At 54.4% G+C, this 24,127-nt stretch overlaps 2 protein-coding genes across 7 annotated transcripts; one reads left to right on the forward strand and one right to left on the reverse strand.

Annotated features, from left to right (window-relative positions):
- Positions 1 to 81: 81 nt before the first annotated feature.
- On the reverse strand, positions 82 to 3,026 carry ASPHD1 (aspartate beta-hydroxylase domain containing 1). The gene is made up of 3 exons (XM_012660201.1): positions 2,097 to 3,026; positions 825 to 938; positions 82 to 345 (listed from the first exon to the last, which is right to left on the reverse strand). Exons 1-3 carry the CDS (start codon positions 2,965 to 2,967, stop codon positions 236 to 238), a joined length of 1,095 nt encoding a protein of 364 aa, XP_012515655.1. The 5' UTR covers positions 2,968 to 3,026; the 3' UTR covers positions 82 to 235.
- A 1,761-nt stretch (positions 3,027 to 4,787) lies between these two features.
- Positions 4,788 to 23,966, forward strand: SEZ6L2 (seizure related 6 homolog (mouse)-like 2). Of its 6 annotated transcripts, none has more exons than XM_012660313.1 (18): positions 4,788 to 5,100; positions 6,047 to 6,178; positions 6,884 to 7,183; positions 7,558 to 7,697; positions 7,962 to 8,163; positions 12,582 to 12,767; positions 13,427 to 13,595; positions 14,399 to 14,562; positions 17,008 to 17,208; positions 17,656 to 17,794; positions 18,593 to 18,789; positions 18,910 to 19,104; positions 21,320 to 21,511; positions 21,619 to 21,810; positions 22,322 to 22,360; positions 22,541 to 22,658; positions 22,780 to 22,876; positions 23,395 to 23,966. In XM_012660313.1, the coding sequence occupies exons 1-18, from the start codon at positions 5,022 to 5,024 to the stop codon at positions 23,422 to 23,424; spliced, it is 2,772 nt and encodes a 923-aa protein (XP_012515767.1). In that variant the 5' UTR covers positions 4,788 to 5,021; the 3' UTR covers positions 23,425 to 23,966. The 6 variants fall into 6 exon arrangements, with proteins under 6 accessions (XP_012515767.1, XP_012515768.1, XP_012515769.1 ...); XM_012660316.1 differs by having other exon boundaries at positions 5,022 to 5,100; positions 6,047 to 6,173; positions 7,089 to 7,183; positions 23,395 to 23,612; XM_012660314.1 differs by lacking the exon at positions 22,322 to 22,360.
- Positions 23,967 to 24,127: the final 161 nt, after the last annotated feature.

Genomic DNA, 24,127 nt, shown 5'->3' on the forward strand with positions numbered 1-24,127 from the left:
TGTATGGGAGAAGACACCCGCCCCTGCCCCAAGCCTTTCCCTGGGGCCGGTAGCTGGGAAGGAAGTAGTCAGGAGTTAGGAGAGGGTTCCAAATTTATATTTCAGTGCTCATTGTCCAGTTGCCACCCTCAGCCCCTGCCCACCCGCTGCAGTGGAGAGGAGGTCCTGGCTGCCACTCAAGCCGTCCCTGAGTGCAGCATCTCTCCAGCGCAGGTGTCTGAGGGAGCACCCAACATCAAGGGTCTGGTGCGAAGACAAAGTCGAGGGCCTGGCGCTCTGCCCCAGCCACGTTGGGGTGCCAGAGGTCCACGATGAAGACCACTCGAGGCCCATCTTCAGGGGAGCCTAGGGCACATGGGGATAGAAACAGCAGAGGGGCTGACATGAAGTACTTCTGTGCCAGAGCACTCATCAAGTAAGTGCCAGGCCCTGTTCTAACCCTTTATATGTATTAACTCTTAAATCATCAAAACAAACTGAGCTAATTCCATGATTATTCCCATTTTATACAAAGTAAGCAAGGTAAAGTAACTTGCCCAGGTGCAAGAGGTAGGGCAGGAACCCAAGTGGTGATGCAGGCCCAGAGTCCTTTGCTATTAACCACTTTACTGTGCACCTACATTACTTACTTAATCCTTGCAGCCACTTGTTAAAGAAGCTGGTTGCCCCACAGAGCATTGGAGAAGTTATGTGACTTGTTCTGGTCATGGAGCTGGAAAATGGTCCTAGGACAGGAAGTCAGTGGGGCCAGATTCTGAAGCCCACTAGTCTATCCCTTCTCCCATTCGTCCCTCATCCTCCCTGGCAGAATGGGTGCCCGTTACCATTATGAGCCACTGTGTGCAGAAAGGAGTCGTCCACCAGCAGACAGTGCCCCTCAGCCCAGCACTGGGGCTCGCCACCAACCACCAGCTCACAGCCAGGGGGGATCCTCAGGCCTGTGGGAAGAAACCAGGGTGTCCAACACTCCTCTCTCCATCCAAGGGGCCCTGTTCAGTCGATTGGCAGTTCAAAGGACCTTAAAGGTCAGGTTTTGTGGTGGTCCATCCTTTCTTTCTGGAAGGTGACCATGTATAATTACAATACAGTACTGGATGAGGGAAGTGCTAGGAAACTGGGGAAATGCTGCTGTGGGAAGTGCAATCCATTGTTTTAGCAAACAGAGAAGGCATCTTGGAGGGAATGGCATCTCCTAGGCCTCCTGACAATTCAATTCAAGAACCTACTCTATCCTAGGTGCGGTCTCCCCACAAGGTGTGAGACTAAAGACTCCTTCCTGGCCCAACTGAGCAGCCAACTCAAATCATGAGGAATAGGAAGGCAGCCCAGAGGGGAACGTGAGTCCTGGGCCAAGAGGAGGTTTCCAGGAGGTGATGAGGGGAAAGTCATGCTAGGATGAAAGCATGGCGTGTGTGTGGCATCCACCAGGATCAGCCAGGCCTTCATGATTTAGAGCGTGGTGGGAGGGGCGGGGAGGAAGGATCTGGACTTGATCCTGAGGCCAGTGTGTCCCAAAGTGAAGGACACATCCAACTGGCAGCATAGGAGATGATTTGAGGTGAAACAAGGTTCATGGAAAATTGTTTCTATTTTCCATTTTCTTTTCAATCTTTAAAACATCAAAAAGAAAATCTTAGTTTGGTGCTACTATAACTTTGACACTCCACTTGTTCCCTTTTAAATGAAGAAAGTGTAGGCTTCGGGCTTGGAGAACTAAAGTATTTAACTAGAATGGTTAAAGCTTGCTTTTTTTAAGTTTAAACTTGTTTTGATGAGTACTTTCTATTTAGGGCAAGTAATACTGATGATGACTTACAGTTCTATAAAGATTGCTCTTACATAAGTAAAACAAAAGGTGTGGGGAAAGTCAATGTGAAGAAGAATGGTACAGGTGGTAAATGACTATGGCAAAGCTAATGAAGATGATCTGTGATAACTGAAGCTCAGGAAATGCTGCTCTGGGCAACAGGGAGCCATGGAAGATTTCGGAGAAGAGAAGGCATGATGAGAACACAGACAGCTCTGGCGGCAGAGAAGAGGGTCTGGAAGGGGGATCGTGGAGGAAAGGAGGTTGTCTGTAGGCAGCATCTACTTACCAAGATGGCATCTGACCCGGGCATTGGTGGGCCCACAGCGGCTCTCAAGCCGGGCCCCAGGCAGGAGGACAGAAAAGCCGGCATTGCCGAAGGTGTTGGCGCTCATAAAGCTCCGCAGCCCCCTCAGTACCCGATAGGCCCCTGGGCACTGGCGGCAGTTGGCGGGTTGGCACCGGCCTGCTTGGTACAGCAGGAGCTGGTAGCACCCAGGCGCCAGGGGCGGAGACCAGCCGCGAGGCAGAGGGGTAGTCCCTGAGAAGTCCCAGCTCACAGCCCCAAAGTCCCGCAAAATGGCAGGGAAGCTGCTCTCCAGGAGCTCCACATCATGCCGCTGGGCATCCCGTGGCACAAAGGGAGAGGAAGGCAGGTCTGGTAGGAAAAGCAGGCCTGGGCGCTGAATGCCCAGGACCCCTGGCCCTCCCCTGGGGCCTGGACCACCCTGCGCTGCCCGCCTCACCCTGCCCATCCCAGCCCAGGAGTAGCGTCTGGCATAGGCCCGAAGCCGACGGCTCACTAGGCCTTCTGTCCTGGATCCTTCCCCAGGTTCTCCAGAGCTCCTTAGACTTGGCCTGCCAGCCTCAGAGCATCCCCCAGGCCCACCTCCAGCCTGGCTCCCAGCCCCCAGGGCCTGCATGTCTTGGGAGCCCAGACGGTAACAGTACCAGAGGAAAAGGGAGGTGAGGGCTCCAAGGAGCAAGGTAAGGGCGGAGGATGCCAGAGGCAGTGGCCATGGGAGCATGATGGGCAGTGAGGCCCTAGCCAAGAGGCCTGGGGCATCTTCCAGACCCCAGTTCCCCTGTCCTCCCAGCTCTCCACCAGGTCCTTCCATAGCTACTCCTTGGATCCCCCCTGGGCTGTTTCCCTTCCACATCCCCACTCTCGGTCCTCTGTCTCCTTCTGAGGTCTCCGCTTCACTTTGTGTCTCCCTTTTCCCTCCTTCGTGTACCTCTGGCCCTCCTATCCCTTTCTTTCCTTCTGTTCCTCCGCTCTCCTACCTCTCCTTTCTCTGTGCCCCTTCTCCTCTCCCTCTCCTTCCCTCGCCCTCTCCCTCTCTTCTTTCTCCTTCCTGCAGTCTCCCTCTGCCTTCCTCTCTCCACCCTCAGTCTCCCCCTCTGCTCTCTTTTCTCCTCCTTCCTCCCCCCTCCTTTTCGCTCTCTCCTTGCCCTCCCCGCTTTCTCCCAGCCTCCCTGGACAGTAGTTCCTACCCCACCTGGACCCGCAGCCCCGGGAACCGCAGCCTGTCTTCCTCTGTGGCGGTTTCTCTCTCGCCTTCCTCCCTCCTGTCTCCTTCTTGCCCTCACTTCTCACTCGACCCGACCTGCCGCTCCTGCCTCTCTCCCGTTCCCTCTCTCCTACTCGCTCCTTCCGTGGCTCCCACTCACCCTGACGTCACTCCTTCCCGGAGCCCTCTCAGTTTAGCTACCCCCGACCCCTCCCAGTGGCAGCCGCAACTCAGCCAGGGGGCGGGGGGAGTCGTCTCTGGATTTGCCTCCCCGCCCCCCCAGCCCGGAAAGGGCGCCACGTGGGGCGCAGGGGCACCGTGCCAACCTCCAGCCGCCCCGCAATGCGAAAAGAAGGGGCGGGGCGGGGCGGAACCAAGAAAGGGGCGGGGCGAGCGCGCGGACTGACTGTCAGGGCCGGCGCTCGGGGACTGCGGGCAGGGACTCCAGGGCCTGTTGGCGGGTCTGCGAGTCCCTCGATCAGTCGACCTGTGTGACTCTCGCTCCCCCTTGGCCTTCACAAGAGCCAGCCCCTGGCAGGAGGCCGACAGATAGTGAAAGCGGCTTCGGCCAATCGCCGGCGGCGCGGGGCCGGGCCGGCTTGGGCGGGCCGAGGAGAGCTGTCCGCGCGCTGGTGGTGCTGAAAAGGGCGCTCCGGGGCGTTGTGAAGGAGACCGGGAGAGAAAATCAGAGCTGAGGCCGCCAACTAGCTGGCCAAGGTCACATTATATGTACGAGGAGGGGGTCTCCCCGCCAGACCCCAGCCCGTCACCCCTTAGACTCCTCACAAACGTGGATTCTCGCCATCCTGGGGCAGGGGAAAGCCCTCTACCTGAGCTTCTGTAAAAGGCAAAGAGGGAAGCCCCATAGGGTGTCTGGATGTGTACAGGGGGCATATTGGGGGGCCTAGCAGGCGCGAACCAATCTGTGCCTCCCCTCGGCGCTCTGGCAAGAGGAGATTCAGATTCCAGATGTGCTGGAATGGTGGGGGAAGGGAGGGGTGCTAATTACTGCTGGGACCAGAGAGTTTCCTTTGCCTCCCCTAGGGGCAGCGGAGTGAGGATTACGGTCCTGGCTCATATGATCCCTCCTTCCTCCATCTGCACTTCCTCCTCCTCCCTCCCGCTCAAATAAATCCAAGGCCCCTCCTTTCGCCCGTCCCCAGGATCTGACGTGGGCTAGACACCTTTCTCAGCTTCTCCCTCCCGCAGCTCCAGTGCCCGAGCTTCGCTCTCCCGGTTCCCCAACCCCTTCCCCTCCTCGACAAGCCCCGCTAGAGCCCAACAGGGACCCTTCCGATCCTCGACCCCACCCTAGGCCCCCGGAAGCTGCCTTCTCCCTCCCCAGTTCCCTAGCTTGGGATCCAGCCAGCCCAGTGGACCCAGGCCCCTGAGCAAGAGGATAACCCAGGCCACCCAGCCCCTTCGGCCCTCTGGGCCCCACCCCCTGCAGCCGGAGCCGCGCCCCCTCTACCACAGATTCAGGAGTAGAGGACAGAGGAGATTGAGCAAAGCGGGGTGGGCTCCAGGCGACCCCTAGTCCGATTCTGCCCCTCCTTCCCAAGGGGCAGAGAAATTGTCTTCCTTTGCTGACCCTTAGCAGGAAAAAAAAGAAAGAAAAGAAAAGAAAGATAAAAAGACGGAGGAAAGGTGGCCACTAGATTATTTAGGACAGGCACAGAGGAAAGAAATCGGTGTGAGTCGCCATGGGGACTCCCAGGGCCCAGCACCGGCCGCCTCCCCAGCTGCTGTTCCTAATTCTGCTGAGCTGTCCCTGGATTCAGGGTAAGGACATGAGAGTGTGGGGGTGGGCCCTGAGAAGGTCCAGAGCGGGGTCCTCCACCCTCCTTTCTCCTAACATCCTGGGTCTTCCAAGCTCATGGAGGAGGGGAGGGGCACAGCTGATGGGGAAGGGGCAAGCCAAGGCTTTGCGGCTTGAATCTGAAGCCTCTTAACCTCCAATATTGAGGAGGTGGGGAAATGAATGAGGGGAGCTTCTAGCAGCATCTCAGGGGTTAAATCCAGATAGGAGGGATAGGAAAGTTGGGGGGATGTCTGCGGAGGTGGCAGAAGCACGCAGGGTACCTGGGTGGGAGAAGGAGGTACTGGGAGAGATGCCAGGCACCGCACACACAAATGTTCTTGGACATACGGACAAAGACAGATGAATAGAGGACAGGACTCAGAGGCCAGATATTCAGTCCCCCACTCTGACCCCCAGCCAGACTCTGGGAAAGGAGACAGAGTCTGCAGAGAATGAGAGAGAGAGAGAGACAGAGAGAGAGAAAGAGAAAGAAAGGGAGAAAGACAGCCACACTGCAGAGACAAACCCAGGGAGACAGCTGGGCACTGCAGAAGCAAGGGCTGGGAGGTGCTGCCAGACCCTCTGCAGAGCCCCGGGGTTGGGGGGAGATCACCACTGAGGTGAAAAGGACAGCAGCACGGATGCCTCCCTCTGCTCTGCTGGTACTGTCCAGGGTTTATAACAGCTAAGATGCTCACTGAAGGCCCACACAACCGGGGGTGGGAGGTAAGGGGGTGGGAAGAGGAGTAGGAGTGCGAGGGGCAGCTGGGAGCCCCTCCCCTGATCTTGGCTGTCAGCCCAGCCTGGGACCCTCTGAGCCTTGCAGGCCCAGCTGATGAGGAGGGGAGGAAGAGCTCTGGGAAAGAGCTCCCTGGAGAAGAAAGGGCTGTGGGGGAGTGGAGAGGCTCACACAACTTCACCTCCTAGGTCTGCCCCTGAAGGAGGAGGAGACACTGCCAGAGCCTGGAAGTGAGACCCCCACCGTAGGCTCCGAGGCCCTGGCTGAACTGCTCCATGGGGCCCTGCTGAGGAGGGGTCCAGAGATGGGCTATCTGCCGGGTGAGGCTCCCGGAGTGGCAGCAGTGGCCTCGAGGCAGAGGGAGGGACATTGGCTCAGGGAGATGGGGGGCCAGGCTAGGGAGTGAGCGAAGCAAGCAGAGAAAGGCTGCAGAGGGGCAAGCACTCCCCAGCAGGCCAGCGAGACTTGGAGGGAGACAGAATGAGGCAGTTGCAGGAGTGAAAGACCAGAGACATAGAGACAGAATGATTAAGAGACAGTCAGACAGAAAAACAGACACGCAGAGAGCAAGATAGACAGAAACTGAGAGAATCAGAGTCAGAGAAATGGTGGGAGAAAGAAGGAGAGAGAATGAAATACAAAAACTAGTCAATCCCAGAATCATAAAATTAGAGAGCAATGAGAATACGACTAGTGAAATGAAGAGTTCTAGAGAGAGCGAGACAGAGGAGAGAGAAAGGTAACCGGGAGAGGTCTGAATGGGGAGGCAGAGAGAAGGGCTCAAGGAGAGCATTGGGGTGGAAGGGCCTGGGTGGGGGGTGGCGGGAAGAGACGGGGGTCAGGCCGTCGAAGCCTTGGGAGGAGGCGGGGAGTTTGGGTGGGATAGGGAAAGCTGGGGAACCTGTACCTTGTGGGGGAGTCCTTTGGGGTTCAGTAGGAGAACCCCCAGTTTCCCTCAGCCCTGCTCCCTACCCACGGCCACCATGTGCTCCTCCTGTGCCCTGACTTCCCTTGCACTGTCCCAGGACCCGATCCAGACCCCACGCTAGCCACCCCTCCAGCGCGCCAGACTCTCGCAGCGCCCTCCCTGCCACGGGCCACTGAACCAGGGACAGGGCCGCTGACGACAGCCGTAACCCCTAAGGAGGTCAGAGGGGCAGGCCCCACCGCGCCAGAGCTGCTGACTCCGCCCCCAGGAACCACGGCCCCGCCCCCGCCTGGCCCCACCTCCCCGGGCCCGCCCCTCGGGCCTGAGGGAGGAGAGGAGGAGACCACGACCACCATCATCACCACGACAACTGTCACCACTACGGTGACCAGCCCAGGTGAGGCAATGGCAAGGGGATAGGGGTCGTGTCCAGAAGCACGGACGTGGGAGAGGAGGACGCTGGGGGTGGGCGGGAGAGAGGCTGCTGCGAACTGTGGAAGACGGAGTCCTAGGTACAGACTGGAGGGGTTTCTGCTTGATAATAACAGAGGCGAGCATTTACACAACCTCACTGTGTACCAGGCACCACCCGTGTGTTGCAGTGACACTATGGTTGGGAAAGGCAGTTCTGGGTACAGGTGGAAGAGGGAGCACTGGATAAGGATGGTGAGAGGTGCTCAAGAGAAGGCAGATGAGGACCTCCAGAGTCACTTGGCCAGGAAGGCAGGAGCACAGGGGTTCTCTCAATCCCAGCCACTTATATCTCTTTAGTTCTGTGTAATAACAACATCTCCGAGGGCGAAGGGTATGTGGAGTCTCCAGATTTGGGGAGCACCGCCAGCCGTACCTTGGGGCTTCTGGACTGCACTTACAGCATTCACGTCTACCCTGGCTATGGCATCGAGATCCAGGTAACCAGACCTAAGCACGTGACTGTGAAACTTCCAAGCCTTTTCCTCTGGGCTTGTGGGGTGTGCGCAGGTTTGGCCTGGGAGCCAAAAAACCTGTGTTGTGACTCAGATGATCTCAAAAACTCTTCCAGAGTTCTACAGCTTGGGCAACGTCACTGTGCTGTTTGGGCTGCCACACACAGGGGAAAGGCAGGAGGTGGGGGGCTTATGAAGTTAACCCCTCTGGCTGACTTGCTCTGGCGGGTCTGTGTCTGCCTTCTCTAGGTGCAGACTCTGAACCTGTCCCAGGAGGAGGAACTACTGGTGCTGGCTGGTGGGGGCTCCCCAGGCCTGGCCCCCCGGCTCCTAGCCAACTCCTCCATGCTGGGAGAAGGACAGGTCCTTCGAAGCCCAACCAACCGGCTGCTTCTACACTTCCAGAGTCCCCGGGTACCAAGGGGCAGTGGCTTCAGGATCCACTATCAGGGTGAGGAGTCTAAGGGCACTGGTGGAAGGGGAGGGGCCGCACTGGTCACAGGGAATGTCTCCAGGAGCCTTCTATGCACAGGGTGCTGAAGGGGGCTTTTCCTCCTGACTGGGTCCCTGAGGGGTAGGACCCTCGGAGGAAACTCATGCACCCTTATCTCACACATCTATGTCTTGGTGTGCACATGTCCAAGTGGCAACTCAACCATTCAACTAAACAAATGTTTATCGAGTGCCTACTTCATACGAGGGCCTGTGTTAGCCTTGGGGAGAGGAATGAATAAGCCTGGTGTAAATCTGACTTCAAAGAACTCAGACTCTAGGTAGGGAAACAGACAAATAATCAGGATGGTTACAATTCAATGAGATAAGTGTTATGATGGAGGAAACACAGACAGAGGGAGCAAATATCAAGGGGACTCAAATTCTTCCAAGGAATATGGGGACACCTTCTTGAAGAAGGTAATGACTAAGCTGAGACCTAAAAGATGAGTTAGCCAGGCCCACCCCTCAGACCTGAGGGAGGAGAGGAGGAGACCATGACCACCATCCTCACCATGACAACTGACAACACTACCAGTGGTGGGAGGGGAAGGGAGAGGAGGAGAGAGGCAGATGTCTAGATGGATGGGAAAGCACACTCCAAGACCCAGAGAGAAAATGTGACCCCCAGAGGAGAAGTAATTCAGCACGGAAGATAGAATTGGCCTAGCTGCGTAACCCAGGACAAGTTACTTAACCTTTCTGTGCCTCATGGTCTTATCTAAAAAATAGAAATCATAATACTTACCTCATGGTATTATTAGAAGGATCAAATGAGATAATACATGTCAAGACTTAAAACAGTGTCTGGTACACAGTGAGAGCTCAAAACTGGCAGCCATCGCTGTTACAGTCAAAGCACAGACAGTGGTGGAGGAGAAATGGGCTGAGGGACCAGGCTGGGAGGCGGGTTGGATTCAGAGCATAAAAGGCCTTATCAGCTTCACTAAAGAGTTCAGACTACTTTAACCTGCAGGTGACAGGGAGACATCTGAAATGTTTTAAGCAGGAAAGTGACAGCCTCAGATTTGCAACTTAGAAAGATCTTTCTGACTTCTGGGAGCAGGGAAGGGGGGATGTATCGGTGCATGACTGCATTTGTGAGCATCCACCCACACGACCTACGCACGTGCACAGTGCAAGTGTATGTTCTAGCATGTATGTGTACACTAGGCAAGGGGTCCAGCTAATGTCTCTGTGTCAGACACTGCTGTCTTTTCCGAGGCCCTTCCCGTGCTCCTCAGAAACAGAGAAGGAATTGTGTGGGCCAATGCCCCCTTCACATCACCTCAGGGCCTGGCTTCAGGAACCCTGCCCTCCTTGTGAGATCTGCCGATGCCAGATACCTTGTGCACCCCATCCAGGACGCAACCCACATCCTCTCCAGCCTCTCCCAAGGTCTCTGCTGAGGACCTGCTCCAAGGGCTTATGTGTGCACAGTAGAGGCACCTACTCGTGGAGGGACCAGTGAGCTGGGGGACATGTGCTTGGTGTTAGGGGCCTGCTTGCTGGGGAGAGAGAACATGTCATGAGGATATTACAAAATAGCTTCAGATATTACAAAATGGCTCCCCACTGGTTCCTTAAGCAGTCACTTCCCCAGGGCATTGAAAATAGGACTCTTTAGGATAAGTGGAACGTTTGGGGAAGCAGGGCTATTGCATAAATTGGCCTTCTTTACTTGCCTCCATCTTCCCTGCTTTGCTGCTGCTGTAGGCACCTTTGGGACGGAGGCTTTGTTTAAGCCCTTCCCAGCCTGCACCAGCTGGGGCCTCTGGTCCACAGTGGCCTCATTAATTTCTCTGAAAGGCCAAAGGTGCCATCACCCCTCACCCCAAATACAGCAAGCTTTCCCACTTAGAAAGCCCTTTCAGCAGCCACTGTCTCAGTTGTTTCTCACAGCAGCCCTGGGAGTGACCATCGTCAGTTCCGTCTCAGAGGAAGAAAAAGACTCAAAGGTTATGTAAATTGCTCAGCCACCTGCAGATTTATTGCAGAATCGGAAACCGGATTCCTGAGTCCCTGATTCCCAGTTATTCATTAATTGAGGCTGAGGGGTGGGCGATTAACATTTCCTAAGCACTTCTATGTGCCAGGTGTTTTGTGTGTTTCTTTTATTTAACTTTCAGGCCAATCCTCACTGATAGGAAATATTATTGCCATTAATAGGTGAGAGGCCCCTAGACATGAAGTCACCTGGTCAAAGTCATGTAGCTAATAAGTTGTGGAGCTAGAACTGGAACTCATGGCTGCCTGTCTCCAAATCCAGGGCTCTTTGCACTGTTCCACCCTGGCTCTAGGCTAGGCTTTTAGGGGACAAAATAAATAAGGCATGGTCCAGTCTCATAGTGGCAAAAGACAGTGGTTAGTATGATGACAAAGTTAGGCATGCAGGATTGTGTATAGGTAAGAGAGCAACTAACTCTGTTGGAGAGGGGGCAGTCAGGGAGGCTTCCTAGAAGAGGCAGCACTTTAGTTACTCCTCTGAAGATGAGAAAGTGCCAAGAGGACCTTCTAGATAGGGGCAAGGGCATGAGCAAAAATATGGAGGTTGGACCTCACAAAAGTCACAAGAACCACAAAAGTGTGTTGTGTAGGATATCTGGGTTTCAGGTGCTGAACACTAAAGCTGGAAGTGCTGGGCTGGACCCAACTGTGCAAGGGCTTGAATATCAATCTAAAGCATTCAGATTTGATTCTGTTGGCCATGGAGAGCCATTACAAAGGGTAACATTTATTGAAACCCCTGTGTTCTAAAAGGTTGTTTTTGTGTCTGTCTATCTCAGGAGACTATGGATTTCTGAAGGGCAAGGCCTGGGTCTTTTTCATCTCTCTGTCCCCAGGGCCCAGCCAAGGAAATGCTTGTTGGATTTTGAAAAAGGGAGGGACCAGGTCTCTTACAGAATCAGTGAGGGCTGGAGAGTCAGGCAAAGCAAAGGCCCAGGCAAGCTAGTATCTCGGAAGCCCTCTGCCAACCAGAGCCTGCCTCTCCTACAAGACAGCTTTGGCTACTTCCTCCAGAAGGCCTTTCTAAATGAGTTCTGCCCAGTTCTGAAATGCAGACCCATAGAGTTCTGTCTGGATCAAGTTTAGAACCCATCATTTACTAATAAGGGAATTTCTATTTATTTGTTTTATCCCGTCTTCTTCTATAAGAATTTCAGGAGGCTTTCAAAAAGAATGCAAGCAATACTATTATATAGAATAAGGTAGGCAAAATGGCTGGGCCCGGTGACTCATACCTATAATCCCAGCACTTTGGGAGGCTGAGGTGGAAGAATCATTTGAGGCCAGGAGTTTGAGACTAGCCTCGGCAACATGGTGAGATGCCATCTCTACAAAAAATAAAAAAATTATCCAGGCTTAGTGGCATATGCCTATAGTCCTAGCTACTCCAGTGGCTGAGATGGGAGGATCTCTGGAGCCCAGGAGTTTGAAGCTACAGCGAGCTATGATCCTGCCACTGCACTCCAGCCTGGGTGACAGAGAAAGACCCTGTCTCTTTAAAAAAAAAAAAAAAAGGCACCAGGTATAGCTCATCAGAGTTGAAAAAATAAAATGTAGATGAGCAGGCCATTGTCACTAGGGACAATCTTTAATCTGGTTCCAAGCTTCCTAGCAGCCAGTGCAAAAAGGGAGGTTACATAGTTCTCACTGCAAGAAAGAAGATAAACCAGTTCTTCAAGAAGAGCAAAGCTTTCCCTAGCACTTCACTGTCACTGGGGGATTTGTTCAGGGGGCACTGAATATTAAGATCTTTAATGACAAAATAGTCAAAGTTCCTCAAGAAGTTTCATGTCATTCATCTGGATGAAAGCTGAGGGTATAATACCACAGTGTGCCTCCGTGGAAGGAAGTGTGTGTGTGTGTGTGTGTGTGTGTGTGTGTGTGTGTGTGGAGAGGAGAAAGTGCTCTGAGGCACTCGATAACATGGAGCCTCAATTTCTACATGTGGAAAATGGGCCACATGGTCTTTCTCTGCCCACCTCAAAAGCACTGTGTGAACTCACTTTGGAAGTTGAACAAGCTCTGCAAATACTATTTATTATTATTAGAGCTGGACAGAGTTCAGGGTAGTTAATTGATTTCCCTGAGGTCACACAGCAAATGACCAGAATGACTTCTCTGAGCCTCAGGTACCTCATCTATAAAATGCAGGCCAAAGTGGGTAAATTACACAGATTAAGGAAGACTAGGGATACTGAAATGACCTCTTCATGAGCCCGTGGACCTGTGCGAGGGGCTCTTATTCTTCAACGTGTGCTCCAGTGCAGAGCCCGTCTGTGCCCCCGAGGAAGGGGAGGAAGCACTGGGGGATAGTATAAGAGGGTGGCATGGGGAAATGAGTCCTCGTTCTCCCATCTCTGCCTGGTCCAGCCTACCTCCTGAGCTGTGGCTTCCCTGCCCGGCCGGCCCATGGGGATGTGAGTGTGACAGACCTGCACCCCGGCGGCACCGCCACCTTCCACTGTGATTCAGGCTACCAGCTTCAGGGCGAGGAGACCCTCATCTGCCTCAATGGTACCCGGCCAGCCTGGAACGGTGAAACCCCCAGCTGCCTGGGTGAGTCTCCTGCCACGATGGGTGGGGGCTTCTGTCTTGGGCACCCCACTGGGAGGGCCCTATCCTGGGCTCTCCATCTGGAGCTCCTTACACTGAGGGTCTCTATCCTTGGCGAGCCTCCATCCTTGGGTGGCCTCCATCTTGGGATATCCCACTGAAGGTTTCCATTTGGGGAGTCACCCTTTTGGAGGTCCCTTCTTTTAGAGAAGGAAACTATTCTTAGGGTCCATATCTAGAGGGTCTCTATCCTGCAGCATCTTCCTCTGGCAGCTCCCCTAGCCCGTGGAGTCTTCATTCTGGGAATTTCCATCTTGAAGATTTTCCATCTGAAGGTTTTAATTTTGGGGATCCCTGTAATTCCCCCATCCCATGGTATGCACATCTGGGGGGGGTCTTCATTTTAGCAGAATCTCCATGCTGGGGGGTGGTGTCCATCCTGTGATTTTTCTGTTCCAAGGCTGGTTCCCCTCCTGGGTGGTAGCCTGAGGAGGTCCTGTCCTCTGGCGTGAGCCCATGGGGCAGAGGCCATCCCTGGGCCAGGTCCAAGCCAAAGGTGAGGATGCGACAGCTCTGAAGATGGGCCTGAGAAGGGCTGAGACCCCAAGGAGAAGGACAAGTCATCTCAGGCTGGCCTCAACTTGTCCCTTCTCTGCCCACAGCATCCTGTGGTGGCACCATCCACAATGCCACACTGGGTCGCATCGTGTCCCCTGAGCCTGGGGGAGCTGCAGGGCCCAACCTTACCTGCCGCTGGGTCATCGAAGCAGCTGAGGGACGCCGACTGCACCTGCACTTCGAGAGGGTCTCACTGGATGAAGACAATGACCGGTGAGGGTCTGGGCCTTGGGTCAGAGGTTCCCACCTTCCCCTTGGGAACTAGGGAGGCTGTAGTGGGGAGTCAGACAGATCCAGGGTGGATCCTGGTTGGAATATGTGCCAAACAGTCTAGTCCTGACCTTTCTTAGAGAGTATAGCTGTGCAACCTTACACAAATCATTTAACCTCTCTGTGCCTCAGTTTTCTCATCTGTGAAATGAAGATAATAGTACCTCCCTCTTAAGATTTCTGTGAGGATAAATTCACTAAGTTATGTAAAGTACTTAGACTAGTGCCTAAGCCAACAGGCACTATAAAAGTGGCTGCCATCTTCAATGTCATTATCATTCTTTATCTAACAACCTGGCATCCCAGCTCTGTCCCTGTCTGCTCTGTGATCTTGGGCAGGCTACTTAATCTTTCTGTGCCCCAATATACTCATCCATAAAATGAGGGGATAGTAATAGTATTTGACTCAAGAGTTCTTGTGAAAATTAAATGAGATAAAATGTGTAAGGGCTAGGAAGAATGCATGGCATGTAGTTAATGTTTAATAATAATAGCTATAAATAAGTTAGGGCCAGGTGCAGTGGCTCACGCCTGTACTCCTAGCACCCTGGGAGGCCAAAGCAGGAGGATCGCTTGAGCCCAGGGGTTTGAGGCTTCAGTGAGCTATGATGACACCACTGCACTCTACCTGGGGCAACAGAGTGAGACTCTGTATAAAAAAAACAAAAAGAGTTAGGAGAGCAGGCAAGGGGTTAGGCAGCTTCGAAGGGAAAATCGAGCTCCTGGCCACCTTCTGTCTATCCCAGGCTGATGGTGCGCTCCGGGGGCAGTCCCCTATCCCCCGTGATCTACGACTCAGACATGGATGATGTCCCAGAGCGGGGTCTCATCAGTGACGCCCAGTCCCTCTATGTGGAGCTGCTTTCAGAGACACCTGCCAATCCCTTGCTGTTGAGCCTCCGATTTGAAGGTAACTGTCCTGTTCCCTCACCAGGTCCCCACCCCTGCACCTTCCCCTCTTCCTGACACCAGACACAGTCATGACACATGCTCCAGGCCAGTTCCTCTCCATGTTTGGATCCCTGAGACCTGATTTTCCTCCCTGCCGCAAAACTAGAAGTATCCTTCATGTGGATCCCTTCTCATTCCCCGAGGTCGCCTTTTCTGTTCAAGCTTCATGTTTGGCTGGATGCAAGCACACAGCCAAAAGACCAGTTCTCTCAATCTCTCACTTCTTTCCTCTGTGTCGGCTTCATTCTCAGACAGGCTTTCCCTGTGCGATGGGCCTAGCTGCAGACTTACAGACCACCAACTTAGTAACTCCATCAGAGAGAGTGAACGCTCGTATTTTTCCTGAGAGCTTCAGCAAAAATGCCAGGAAAGGGCCGGGCGCGGTGGCTCACGCCTGTAATCCTAGCTCTCTGAGAGGCCGAGGCGGGCGGATTGTTTGAGCTCAGGAGTTCGAAACCAGCCTGAGCAAGAGCGAGACCCCGTCTCTACTAAAAATAGAAAGAAATTAATTGGACAACTAAAAATACCTAGAAAAAATTAGCCGGGCATGGTGGCGCATGCCTGTAGTCCCAGCTACTTGGGAGGCTGAGGCAGGAGGATCGCTTGAGCCCAGGAGTTTGAGGTTGCTGTGAGCTAGGCTGACGCCACAGCACTCTAGCCTGGGCAACACAAGTGAGACTCTGTCTCAAAAAAAAAAAAAAAAATGCCAAGAAAGGCTGTCACTGACCTGGCTGAGGTCCTGTGCCTTTGCCTGAGCCAATCACTGTAATTAGGGGCTGGTGGTGTTATGATTGGCAGATCTGCATCATGTGACCATCCCTGGTTGGCCCCAACTGAAACTCATGGACTGGGAGTAGGGAAGGCACATTTCCCAAAATAACAGTAGGGGTGCTGCTACCAGAAGAAGGGGAAATGGATGCTGGACATGTAGAAACAAAGTCAGTGATCACGGGAGAAGAGGCATTCGAGCTTGGCCTTAAAGCTGCAGTCCCCAACCCCCCGGGGAATGGCCTGTTAGTGACCAGGCCACAGAGCTCTGTAGCCCCCCACTATCCCCCTTCCCCTGTCCATGTTTTCCATTCTCTCATGAAACTTAGGAATGGGGGAGGGGGCGGGGGGGCCACACAGCAGGAGGTGAGCACATTGGGCAAGCCAGTGAAGCTTCATCTGTATTTATAGCCGCTCCCCATGAATCACCACCTGAGCTCCGCCTCCCGTCCCTCCCTGCCCCCCACCTGCCCCCAGCCTCCGTCCGTGGAAAAAAATTGTCTTCCATGAAATCATCCAGTCCCTGGTGCCAAAAGGTTTGGGACTTCTGCCTTAAAGGATAGAGGGTATTTCAAAAGAGGAATATTGAGAAAGAGCATCTCAGGTAAAAGGAACAGTGTGAGCAAAAGTGAGGAGGTAGACAAATGCCTGGTATGTTTGGGAAACAGAATCTGAGTGTGGCTAGAGCAGAGGATTTGTATAAACAGTAGCAAGAGAGAGACAAAGAAAATGAAATGTTCAGAGACAGGAGGGGCTAGTTTCTGGTATGAATCACGGGAGAAATGGAATTGGCACTGGGCCCTGATGGATGGGTAGGATTTGGATATGATACCTTATAGGTTAAGTAACAGTGAAATAGAACAGTGGATCTCCAAAAATCAATTCCATGCTAGAGTCTGAGAGTGTTGAAGTGCAAAGAGCACTGGCCTGTTAGTGAGGATTCCTACTTTCGAGGCCTCCGTACTTGTGGCCACCACTGCTCTGCGAGCTGAAGATTCTTCATCTGTATCATAAGCACCTAAGTCGTAATTCACAGGTAGTTTTGCAGCTGAGATGTGATCATGTGCGCAGAAACTAAAATGCTCTACAAATATTCATTTTTGCTGACTTAGTCTGAAGTAAAATCTGAGTAGCTTTTGCATTAGCTGCAATTTTGGATTCTAGCAACAGCACAGATGATGAGAATCCAACTGTTATTTTTGAGGAGAGAATACACCTACACAAGCCAGTTTTCTAAAGGCACCCCTCCCCTCACCTGCCCTCCTTTGCAGTTTCCAGAGACAAGTATCTGTAGCTGGGAATCGAGCCATGTGGGTTTGAGATTTTATTCTGCCATTGCCTTCTGGGTGACCTTGGGCAAGTGGCTTTTTGTCTGTGGACCTCCTCATCTGTAGAATGGTGGCTGGGATTTGATTAGCCTAGAGGGTTCCTTCTAGAGGTGGGGAGGTAATGTAAATGTGTGAATGAGGACTGTTAGGGTTTTTGACAAACTAGAGAGTGAAAGCTAAGCCCAACGCATTCCATTTTAAGAAGCCCACTGAATAGGCAACCAATAGCTAAATTCAGCCCAAGTCTTCAGTTTGAAATTCCTTGAGGTCTGTCCTAGTGCTTAACTTTGTGACTGACTTCTCCCTAGCCTTTGAAGAGGATCGCTGCTTTGCCCCCTTCCTGGCACATGGCAATGTCACTACCACAGACCCGGAGTACCGCCCAGGGGCACTGGCCACCTTCTCGTGCCTCCCAGGATATGCCCTGGAGCCCCCTGGTCCCCCTAATGCCATTGAATGTGTGGATCCTACAGAGCCCCACTGGAACGACACAGAGCCAGCCTGCAAGGGTGAGCCCCCCACATCCCGGGAACTCCTTCCATTTACAGACTACCCCATGAACTGGGGGTCCTAGGAAGGCCATTCAGGAAGGAGACACGCATACCCAAACCTAATGAACCCGAGCCTTGGGTGAATCCCTGTCCCTTCAGAGACTGTTTTCTTAGTTGAATCACCGGTGGGCTTGTTACCAAATTCAGGAGGCACAAACCCAAATGTCTTCAAGACCCAGAACTGGAGTTGGGATTGGGTGGGTAGGTTGGAGAGAGGGCGGGGATTATTAAGAGCAGGGCTGGGGATTGGGTATAACAGGACCTAGATGTGGCAAGGAACAGGATCATAGATAATAGGAAACGTGTGAGTTGCTGTGGTGCACACATCAGGAGTGGCGAGGGCTGTGGTGAAATGGAGACTGCATGCCGACCTGGATCCTGAACCTGACACCCCTTCTCCCTTAGCCATGTGTGGAGGGGAGCTGTCAGAGCCAGCTGGTGTGGTCCTCTCTCCGGACTGGCCCCAGAGCTATAGCCCTGGCCAGGACTGCGTGTGGGGCCTGCACGTCCAGGAAGAGAGGCGCATCTTGCTTCAAGTTGAGATGTACGTTTGGGTCCTGCACAGGTGCAGTGGGTGTGGGTTCGGTGGAGTGTGGTGTGACAATGCACTAGCCTGCATTCTGAGCCTGGCTGGCTCTTCTGTGTCACAGAATTCGGTGGATATATGCTCTGATGAAAGAGATGACTAAGGGTTCAGGACAGGGGTGGGAAACCTAGGTTCAAATCACTTATTAACCAGGCGATCTTGGACAAGATAATAGGGTAATGCAGCCTTCCTCAGGGGCTATTGTGAACAATGGGCTCTTTGGAGGTTTCTGAGGCTGCGCCTGGAGCCATTTCCAGGGACCCAGGCCCAAACTGTTGCATCAGCACCCAAGGTGTGTGTGGGTATGGGAAGCTCATTTGGTCTGAGGTGGTCATGTGACTAGAAGAACCAGAGGTGGGCGTGGTCTAAAGGCAGGCACTCAGGCGGGGCCCAGCGTAGTGCGGGGTGGTCCTGAGTATGGTCGGTGATTGGTCAAAGCTGCAGTTGGGCTGGGCCGTGGATCCATGGTGATGAACGAGGGACTGGAGGGTGGGCGGAGTTAGTAATGAGCAAGTTTGGGGATTGGGAAGCAGGAGATGGGAGGAGCCATAGGGCGGGTGGGACACGGAGGGATTGGCACAGGAGAAACCCACGATTGGTCAAAACGGAGGTGGCGTCTGACCTGGGGATCCCGGAAGGCCGGCCTGGGCTGGAGAATAGGCGGGGTTGCTAATGAACAGAGCTGGGGACTGGGCAGAACCGGATGGGAGTTGCCGGTCGTAGTCCCGCCTTATTATCTGGTCCCACTCCCTGCAGCTTGAATGTGCGCGAAGGGGACACCCTGACACTGTTCGATGGGGATGGTCCCAGCGCCCGAGTTCTGGCCCAGCTGCGGGGACCTCAACCGCGCCGCCGCCTCCTCTCCTCTGGGCCCGACCTCACGCTGCAGTTCCAGGCACCACCCGGGCCCCCAAATCCAGGCCTGGGCCAGGGCTTCGTATTGCACTTCAAAGGTACCAACGGATAGGGTCCTGAGATGGGCAGGGGAGGCCGCACCGGAGCGAAACCCCCGAGACTGGAAGGGCGCCCGGAGTCAGAGGGCAGCCTCCAAACTCACTCTGCCTCCCCTGCAGAGGTCCCGAGGAACGACACCTGCCCCGAGCTGCCACCTCCGGAGTGGGGCTGGAGGACGGCGTCCCACGGGGACCTGATCCGGGGCACGGTGCTCACTTACCAGTGCGAGCCTGGCTACGAGCTGCTGGGCTCCGACATTCTCACCTGCCAGTGGGACCTGTCCTGGAGCGCCGCGCCCCCCGCCTGCCAAAAGAGTGAGCCCCCCAGCCTCGTCCTCTCATTCTGCGCCCTGGTCCCTACGGCCCCGCCTCCGCCCTTGCCTGTCCCATCCCTGTCCTTCCTGGGTTACATCCCTTCGCTCTGGATCCTACCCAAATCTTCTGCAGGCCCCGCCCCTATGCCCTTTGGTTTCCTCTCCCGCTCGGTGCCCCGAAACTGTCCCCTCTGAGTCCCGTTCTCATTTTCTCCGGGCTGCATCCCTCTCTCTTCTGCCGTTCTGGGCTCTGTCGGGGTTTCCTCTGGGTCCCGCTCGTGTCCTCTCCTGACCCCGCCTCTGCCCGTCTGAGTCCCGCCCTTCCCGGGCTCCACTTCGGTCCCCACAGGGCTCCGCCCCATCAACTCTCGGTCCCACCCTTCCTGCTCTAGGCTCCGTCCTAGTCTCTCAGTCCCAGCCGGTGACTTTGTAGGGAGTCGCTTGGCTTGTCAGGCAACTTGGTTTATTCCAAGGCAGTCACTGAAGCCCTGTGCTGAGTTAGGGTTACTCTAGGGGAGTTTTGACCCCTCATTACCCTGAGGGAGCTCACAAGTTGAGAGAGGGACAGATACCTAAACAACTGAGGACATTACAGGATGGTAAGCACTGAGTGACCTCAGGCAAGGTACTTAACATCTCTGAGCCTTGGGTTCCTCCCCAGTGACACAGGAATAGGGATTGTGGAGAGCAGACGAAGTGTTCACACACCGCCTGGCGCGGTAAGAGTGAGTGGAAGGTGCTCTGAGTATGAAGTGCGGTGGGAGGCGCAGTGGGCTAATTCTCTCAGGATGAGGCAGGGGACTTCACAGAGAAGGTGACATTTAACGGAGCTGGGATTCCAGAAGAGATTTTGGAAGAAAAAATAAATAAATAAAGGAGCTGGATGTGTTTATCTTTTAGAAGAGCAGAAAGGAGTGGCATCGGGTCACTTTCTCCAAACTTTGGGAAGCCTGCCACAAGGATGTGGGGTTCCAGGTCTTCCACATTGCCCCTGATGGGAATGGTGGGGCCAATGGGGTGAAGTTTCTGGAAGCCAGATTTGGGGTGGACACAGGAAAACTCTCTAGTGGACACAGCTCCCCATCCCTGGAAGGATTCATGGGATGTCAGGCCTAGAGGGGGTGGAGTGTTCGGCTGGCCTCCCCTGCCTGACGCTCAGGAGGGAACCTGCCCAAGACAGCACATTGAACCTGAAGCTAGGTCTAGACCCAAGTCTCTGAATCTCTGTCCGGCACTCTGTGGCTGTGACCCTGTGATGCTGCTCTGCTACTCCCTGGCTGAGTGACCAAGAGTCAGTCATTTGGCCACCCTGAGCCCTGAGCCCCAAGGGAGATGGCAGTGACATTGACCTCTCAGGATAATCAGGGTTAAATATCATGTTTGTAAAACGTTGAGCAGGATGCCTGGCACAGGCTTATGTACAAGAGATGCCTATCTATGATTATGACTCCGCAACAGGGTTGTAGACTCAAATGCCTGCAGGGGCCGGGCAGGCAGTGTATGTGAGTGAAGTGGACTGGGCATGATGAGAGGGAGGGGGACAGGAGAGCTGGCCTCTCTAAAGATGACATGCCATGCCAGGTTGACACTGCTGGGATTTAGCTAGTATGCTCTGGGATGGTGGTGACATATTTTGAATTTCACCCCAGGATTGGGGCCTAGGGTTGCCTCAATCAACCTGTTTTCCAAAAGAAGCCTGAAATAGAAAATGCATTGAATGTTTTTGTTTTTTGTTTTTTCTAAGACAGTCTCGCTCTGTTGCCCAGGCTAGAGTGCTGTGGCGTCAGCCTAGCTGACAGCAACCTCAAACTCCTGGGCTCAAGTGATCCTCCTACCTCAGCCTCCCGAGTAGCTGGGACTATAGGCATGTGCCACCACACCCAGCTAATTTTTTTTTTTTTCTATTTCTAGTTGGCTGGCTAATTTCTTTCTATTTTTAGTAGAGACAGGGCCTTGCTCTTGCTCGGGCTGGTCTCAAACTCCTGACCTCAAGCAATCCTCCTGCCTCGGCCTCCCAGAGTGCTGGGATTACAGGAGTGAGCCTTCGTGCCTGGCCCTGAATGTTAAGTTTTTCCAATTCATGATCTCTTCATTCTGAGGAACTGGTGGGCTGTGTTCAGAGCAGATGGTCTGAGGCTCAGGCCTCTCCCATCTCTGAGCTTCTGGGAGATCTTCGAGGGCCCTAGTGTCCTCTGACCTTGCCCTTCTGCCTCCAGTCATGACTTGCGCTGACCCTGGTGAGATCACCAATGGCCACCGTACCGCCTCAGATGCTGGCTTCCCTGTCGGCTCCCACGTCCAGTACCGCTGTCTGCCAGGATATAGCCTAGAAGGGGCAGCCATGCTCACCTGCTACAGCCGGGACACAGGCACACCCAAGTGGAGCGACCGGGTCCCCAAATGCGCCTGTGAGTCTGGGGAACACCCTGGGAAGGGTGGCTGGGTAGCTTTGGGGAGAGCCTGTCTGCCCATGCTCAGTAGTGCAGCTGGCACGTGACTGGCACACTCCCTGCAGTGAAGTATGAGCCGTGCCTGAACCCCGGGGTTCCAGAGAATGGCTACCAGACGCTGTACAAGCATCACTACCAGGCGGGCGAGTCTCTGCGCTTCTTCTGCTATGAGGGCTTTGAGCTTATCGGCGAGGTCACCATCACCTGTGTGCCCGGCCACCCCTCACAGTGGACCAGCCAGCCCCCGCTCTGCAAAGGTGCCTGGGTAGACAAGGCAGGAGGGGCACATCAGTGTCCGGGGAGTGACAGGGCTGGGAAAGTCAGGTAGCAAATTCGAGACCAGTGGGGGACCCTGCTGAGCTCCCCATTCTCTTCCCGTGGGCTCCCATCCTCACGGTATGTCCAGAAGTCCTAGGGACACTGGAGGTCATGGAATTACCCTAAGGGGTGTAGTAGAGGGGACCTTGGTTTGGAAGTCCCTTGCGCTTTCTGGATAGGCCTCAGTTTCCCTATCTGACAAACTCTAAGGACTTATTTGGCTCAGACTGTCCAGGAACCCTGAACTTTTAGGGGTCTGGAGAAGGAGGAAGGTGGCTCTGCCCTGATCACTCCCCTCTTCCCCCAACCAAGGGGAAGAGACAGTTTAGGTTGAGCAGAGGGCAGAGCAAACCAGGCTGTCCAGCCCCGCCCCACCGGAGCTCCCGCCCTCCACCCAGCCTCCTCCCCTCCCTGGCTCAGACCCCGTCCCTCCCCCTCCTCTCCCTGCAGTGGCCTATGAGGAGCTCCTGGACAACCGAAAACTGGAAGGTCAGTGAGGGCACAGGTCGAGGCCCAGGCCTGGCCAGGTCGGGAGGGCAAGGCAGAGGCCGGGGGCAGGAGGCCAGGCCCCGGAGGGGTGAGGCCCAGGGTTCAGGGCCCAGGGCAGGAGGCTGGGAGAGCCCAGGACTGGGACCAGCCTTGGCTCACTGGCCTCTTCTCCTCCCCCAGTGACCCAGACCACAGACCCCTCCAGACAGCTGGAGGGCGGGAACCTTGCCTTGGCCATCCTGCTGCCTCTAGGCCTGGTCATTATCCTAGGCAGTGGCGTTTACATATACTACACCAAGTAAGTACCCTACTCAGGGAACTGTCGGCTGGGGCGGATGTCTTGCGTGCCTGGCAGGGCAGCCTGGGTGAGGGAACTCAGGGGCTCACCTGCTGGTAAGCTCATCCCCTCCCTTTCCCAGGCTTCAGGGAAAATCCCTCTTCGGCTTCTCGGGCTCCCACTCCTACAGCCCCATCACTGTGGAGTCGGACTTCAGCAACCCGCTGTATGAAGCTGGGGTGAGCCCTTCCCCTACCCCTGGAGTGCCACATCTCCCAGCTCCCCCAGGACTCCATTACCTTCTCTCAAGGTCTCTGGAATCTCTGTCTTGGAAATTTCAAACTCAGCTGCCTACAGAGGCCATGTCAATGAGCAAAGCAAGCCATGTGTGTACAATAGGGAGTGGTGAGGACTGTGGCTAATTGGAGAACGTGTGCCCCATCTAAAGGATACGGCTCTAATCCACTGTGGATACTTAGGTCCAATTGCCAGATCTTCCAGTTGTTCAAGACAATCCAGAAATTCAGATGTTTATATCATTTTGAGACACTATAGAATGAACCAAGCATATCCATTGGACAGATTCAGCTCCCTTCCTACCCTGTGACCCCCAGTGCCACACCCCCAGCCCCATAGACCCTTATTGATTTAAAAGTAATCAATGTTACTTTTAAAACCCAGGGTCTTTCCCCCTCCTTATGGATCCTCCTCCACCTCCATCCCACTCCAACAACTGATCTGATCTCTCTGTCTTCAGGATACACGGGAGTACGAAGTTTCGATCTGAACCCAAGACTAAGGCTGCAGGACCCAGGACGCCCCTCCCCTCCTCATTTGGGGCAGGGGAGAGTACAGGACCTGGTCTCGGCCTCCTGGCTCCCCTCTTCCCTGGCTGTGTAAATAGTCTCCCCATCCCATGAGGGGGCTTTGATGGCCCTAGAGACCCTACAGTAAATAAACCAGCATCCTGCCGCCCAAAGCCGCCTCTTCTCAGTTGCCAAACAAGGGGCCTTCCCCCCCACCCTACTGGCTTTTGGACCCTGGGAGGGGAACTCAGCCCCCTGCAACTCTTGGGGCCCCCTCCAGCCCAGGACACCCCTCAAGGACTGCCCGATAGCTCTACTATTCCCTTGGCCACAAAGGCCCCTCCCCTCCTAGACGCTCTGGCCCCAGGCCTAACTCCTGGGCCGAGGAGGGTCAGAAGAGGGATGAAGGGGAGAGCTGGAACAAGGCCTGCCCGCTTCCTGCCCTCTCCCCAACCCACAGTCTCTCCACCTTTGCTTCTGGATTCTTGTTTTTGAGCAATAAACAGAAAATCACCACTTGTAACTGGGCTGGTGGGGTGTGGGAAGGCGAGTCACACAGTGATGGAAATAGTGATGGCGACCTCTCTGGAGAGAGGATGGGGAAAGGGGAACAATTTGGAAAAAAGGTAGAAATCCACAGCCAGGCAGAGGGCAATGTCGAGGGGGCTGGCTGGGGATCCAAAA

Source organism: Propithecus coquereli, unplaced genomic scaffold (genome assembly GCF_000956105.1).
Source record: "Propithecus coquereli isolate 6110/MARCELLA unplaced genomic scaffold, Pcoq_1.0 Scaffold66, whole genome shotgun sequence".
Taxonomy (NCBI): domain Eukaryota; kingdom Metazoa; phylum Chordata; class Mammalia; order Primates; family Indriidae; genus Propithecus; species Propithecus coquereli.

Coding starts and splice junctions, on each gene's coding strand:
- ASPHD1 (XM_012660201.1), bottom strand. CDS start 2,967: ATGTGGAAGGGAAACAGCCCAGGGGGGATCCAAGGAGTAGCTATGGAA. Junction 939..2,096: donor CCGGGTCAGATGCCATCTTG/GTAAGTAGATGC, acceptor TTCTTCCCACAG/GCCTGAGGATCCCCCCTGGC. Junction 346..824: donor GCACACAGTGGCTCATAATG/GTAACGGGCACC, acceptor CATGTGCCCTAG/GCTCCCCTGAAGATGGGCCT.
- SEZ6L2 (XM_012660313.1), top strand. CDS start 5,022: ATGGGGACTCCCAGGGCCCAGCACCGGCCGCCTCCCCAGCTGCTGTTC. Junction 7,184..7,557: donor CACTACGGTGACCAGCCCAG/GTGAGGCAATGG, acceptor ATATCTCTTTAG/TTCTGTGTAATAACAACATC. Junction 22,361..22,540: donor GGACAACCGAAAACTGGAAG/GTCAGTGAGGGC, acceptor CTCCTCCCCCAG/TGACCCAGACCACAGACCCC.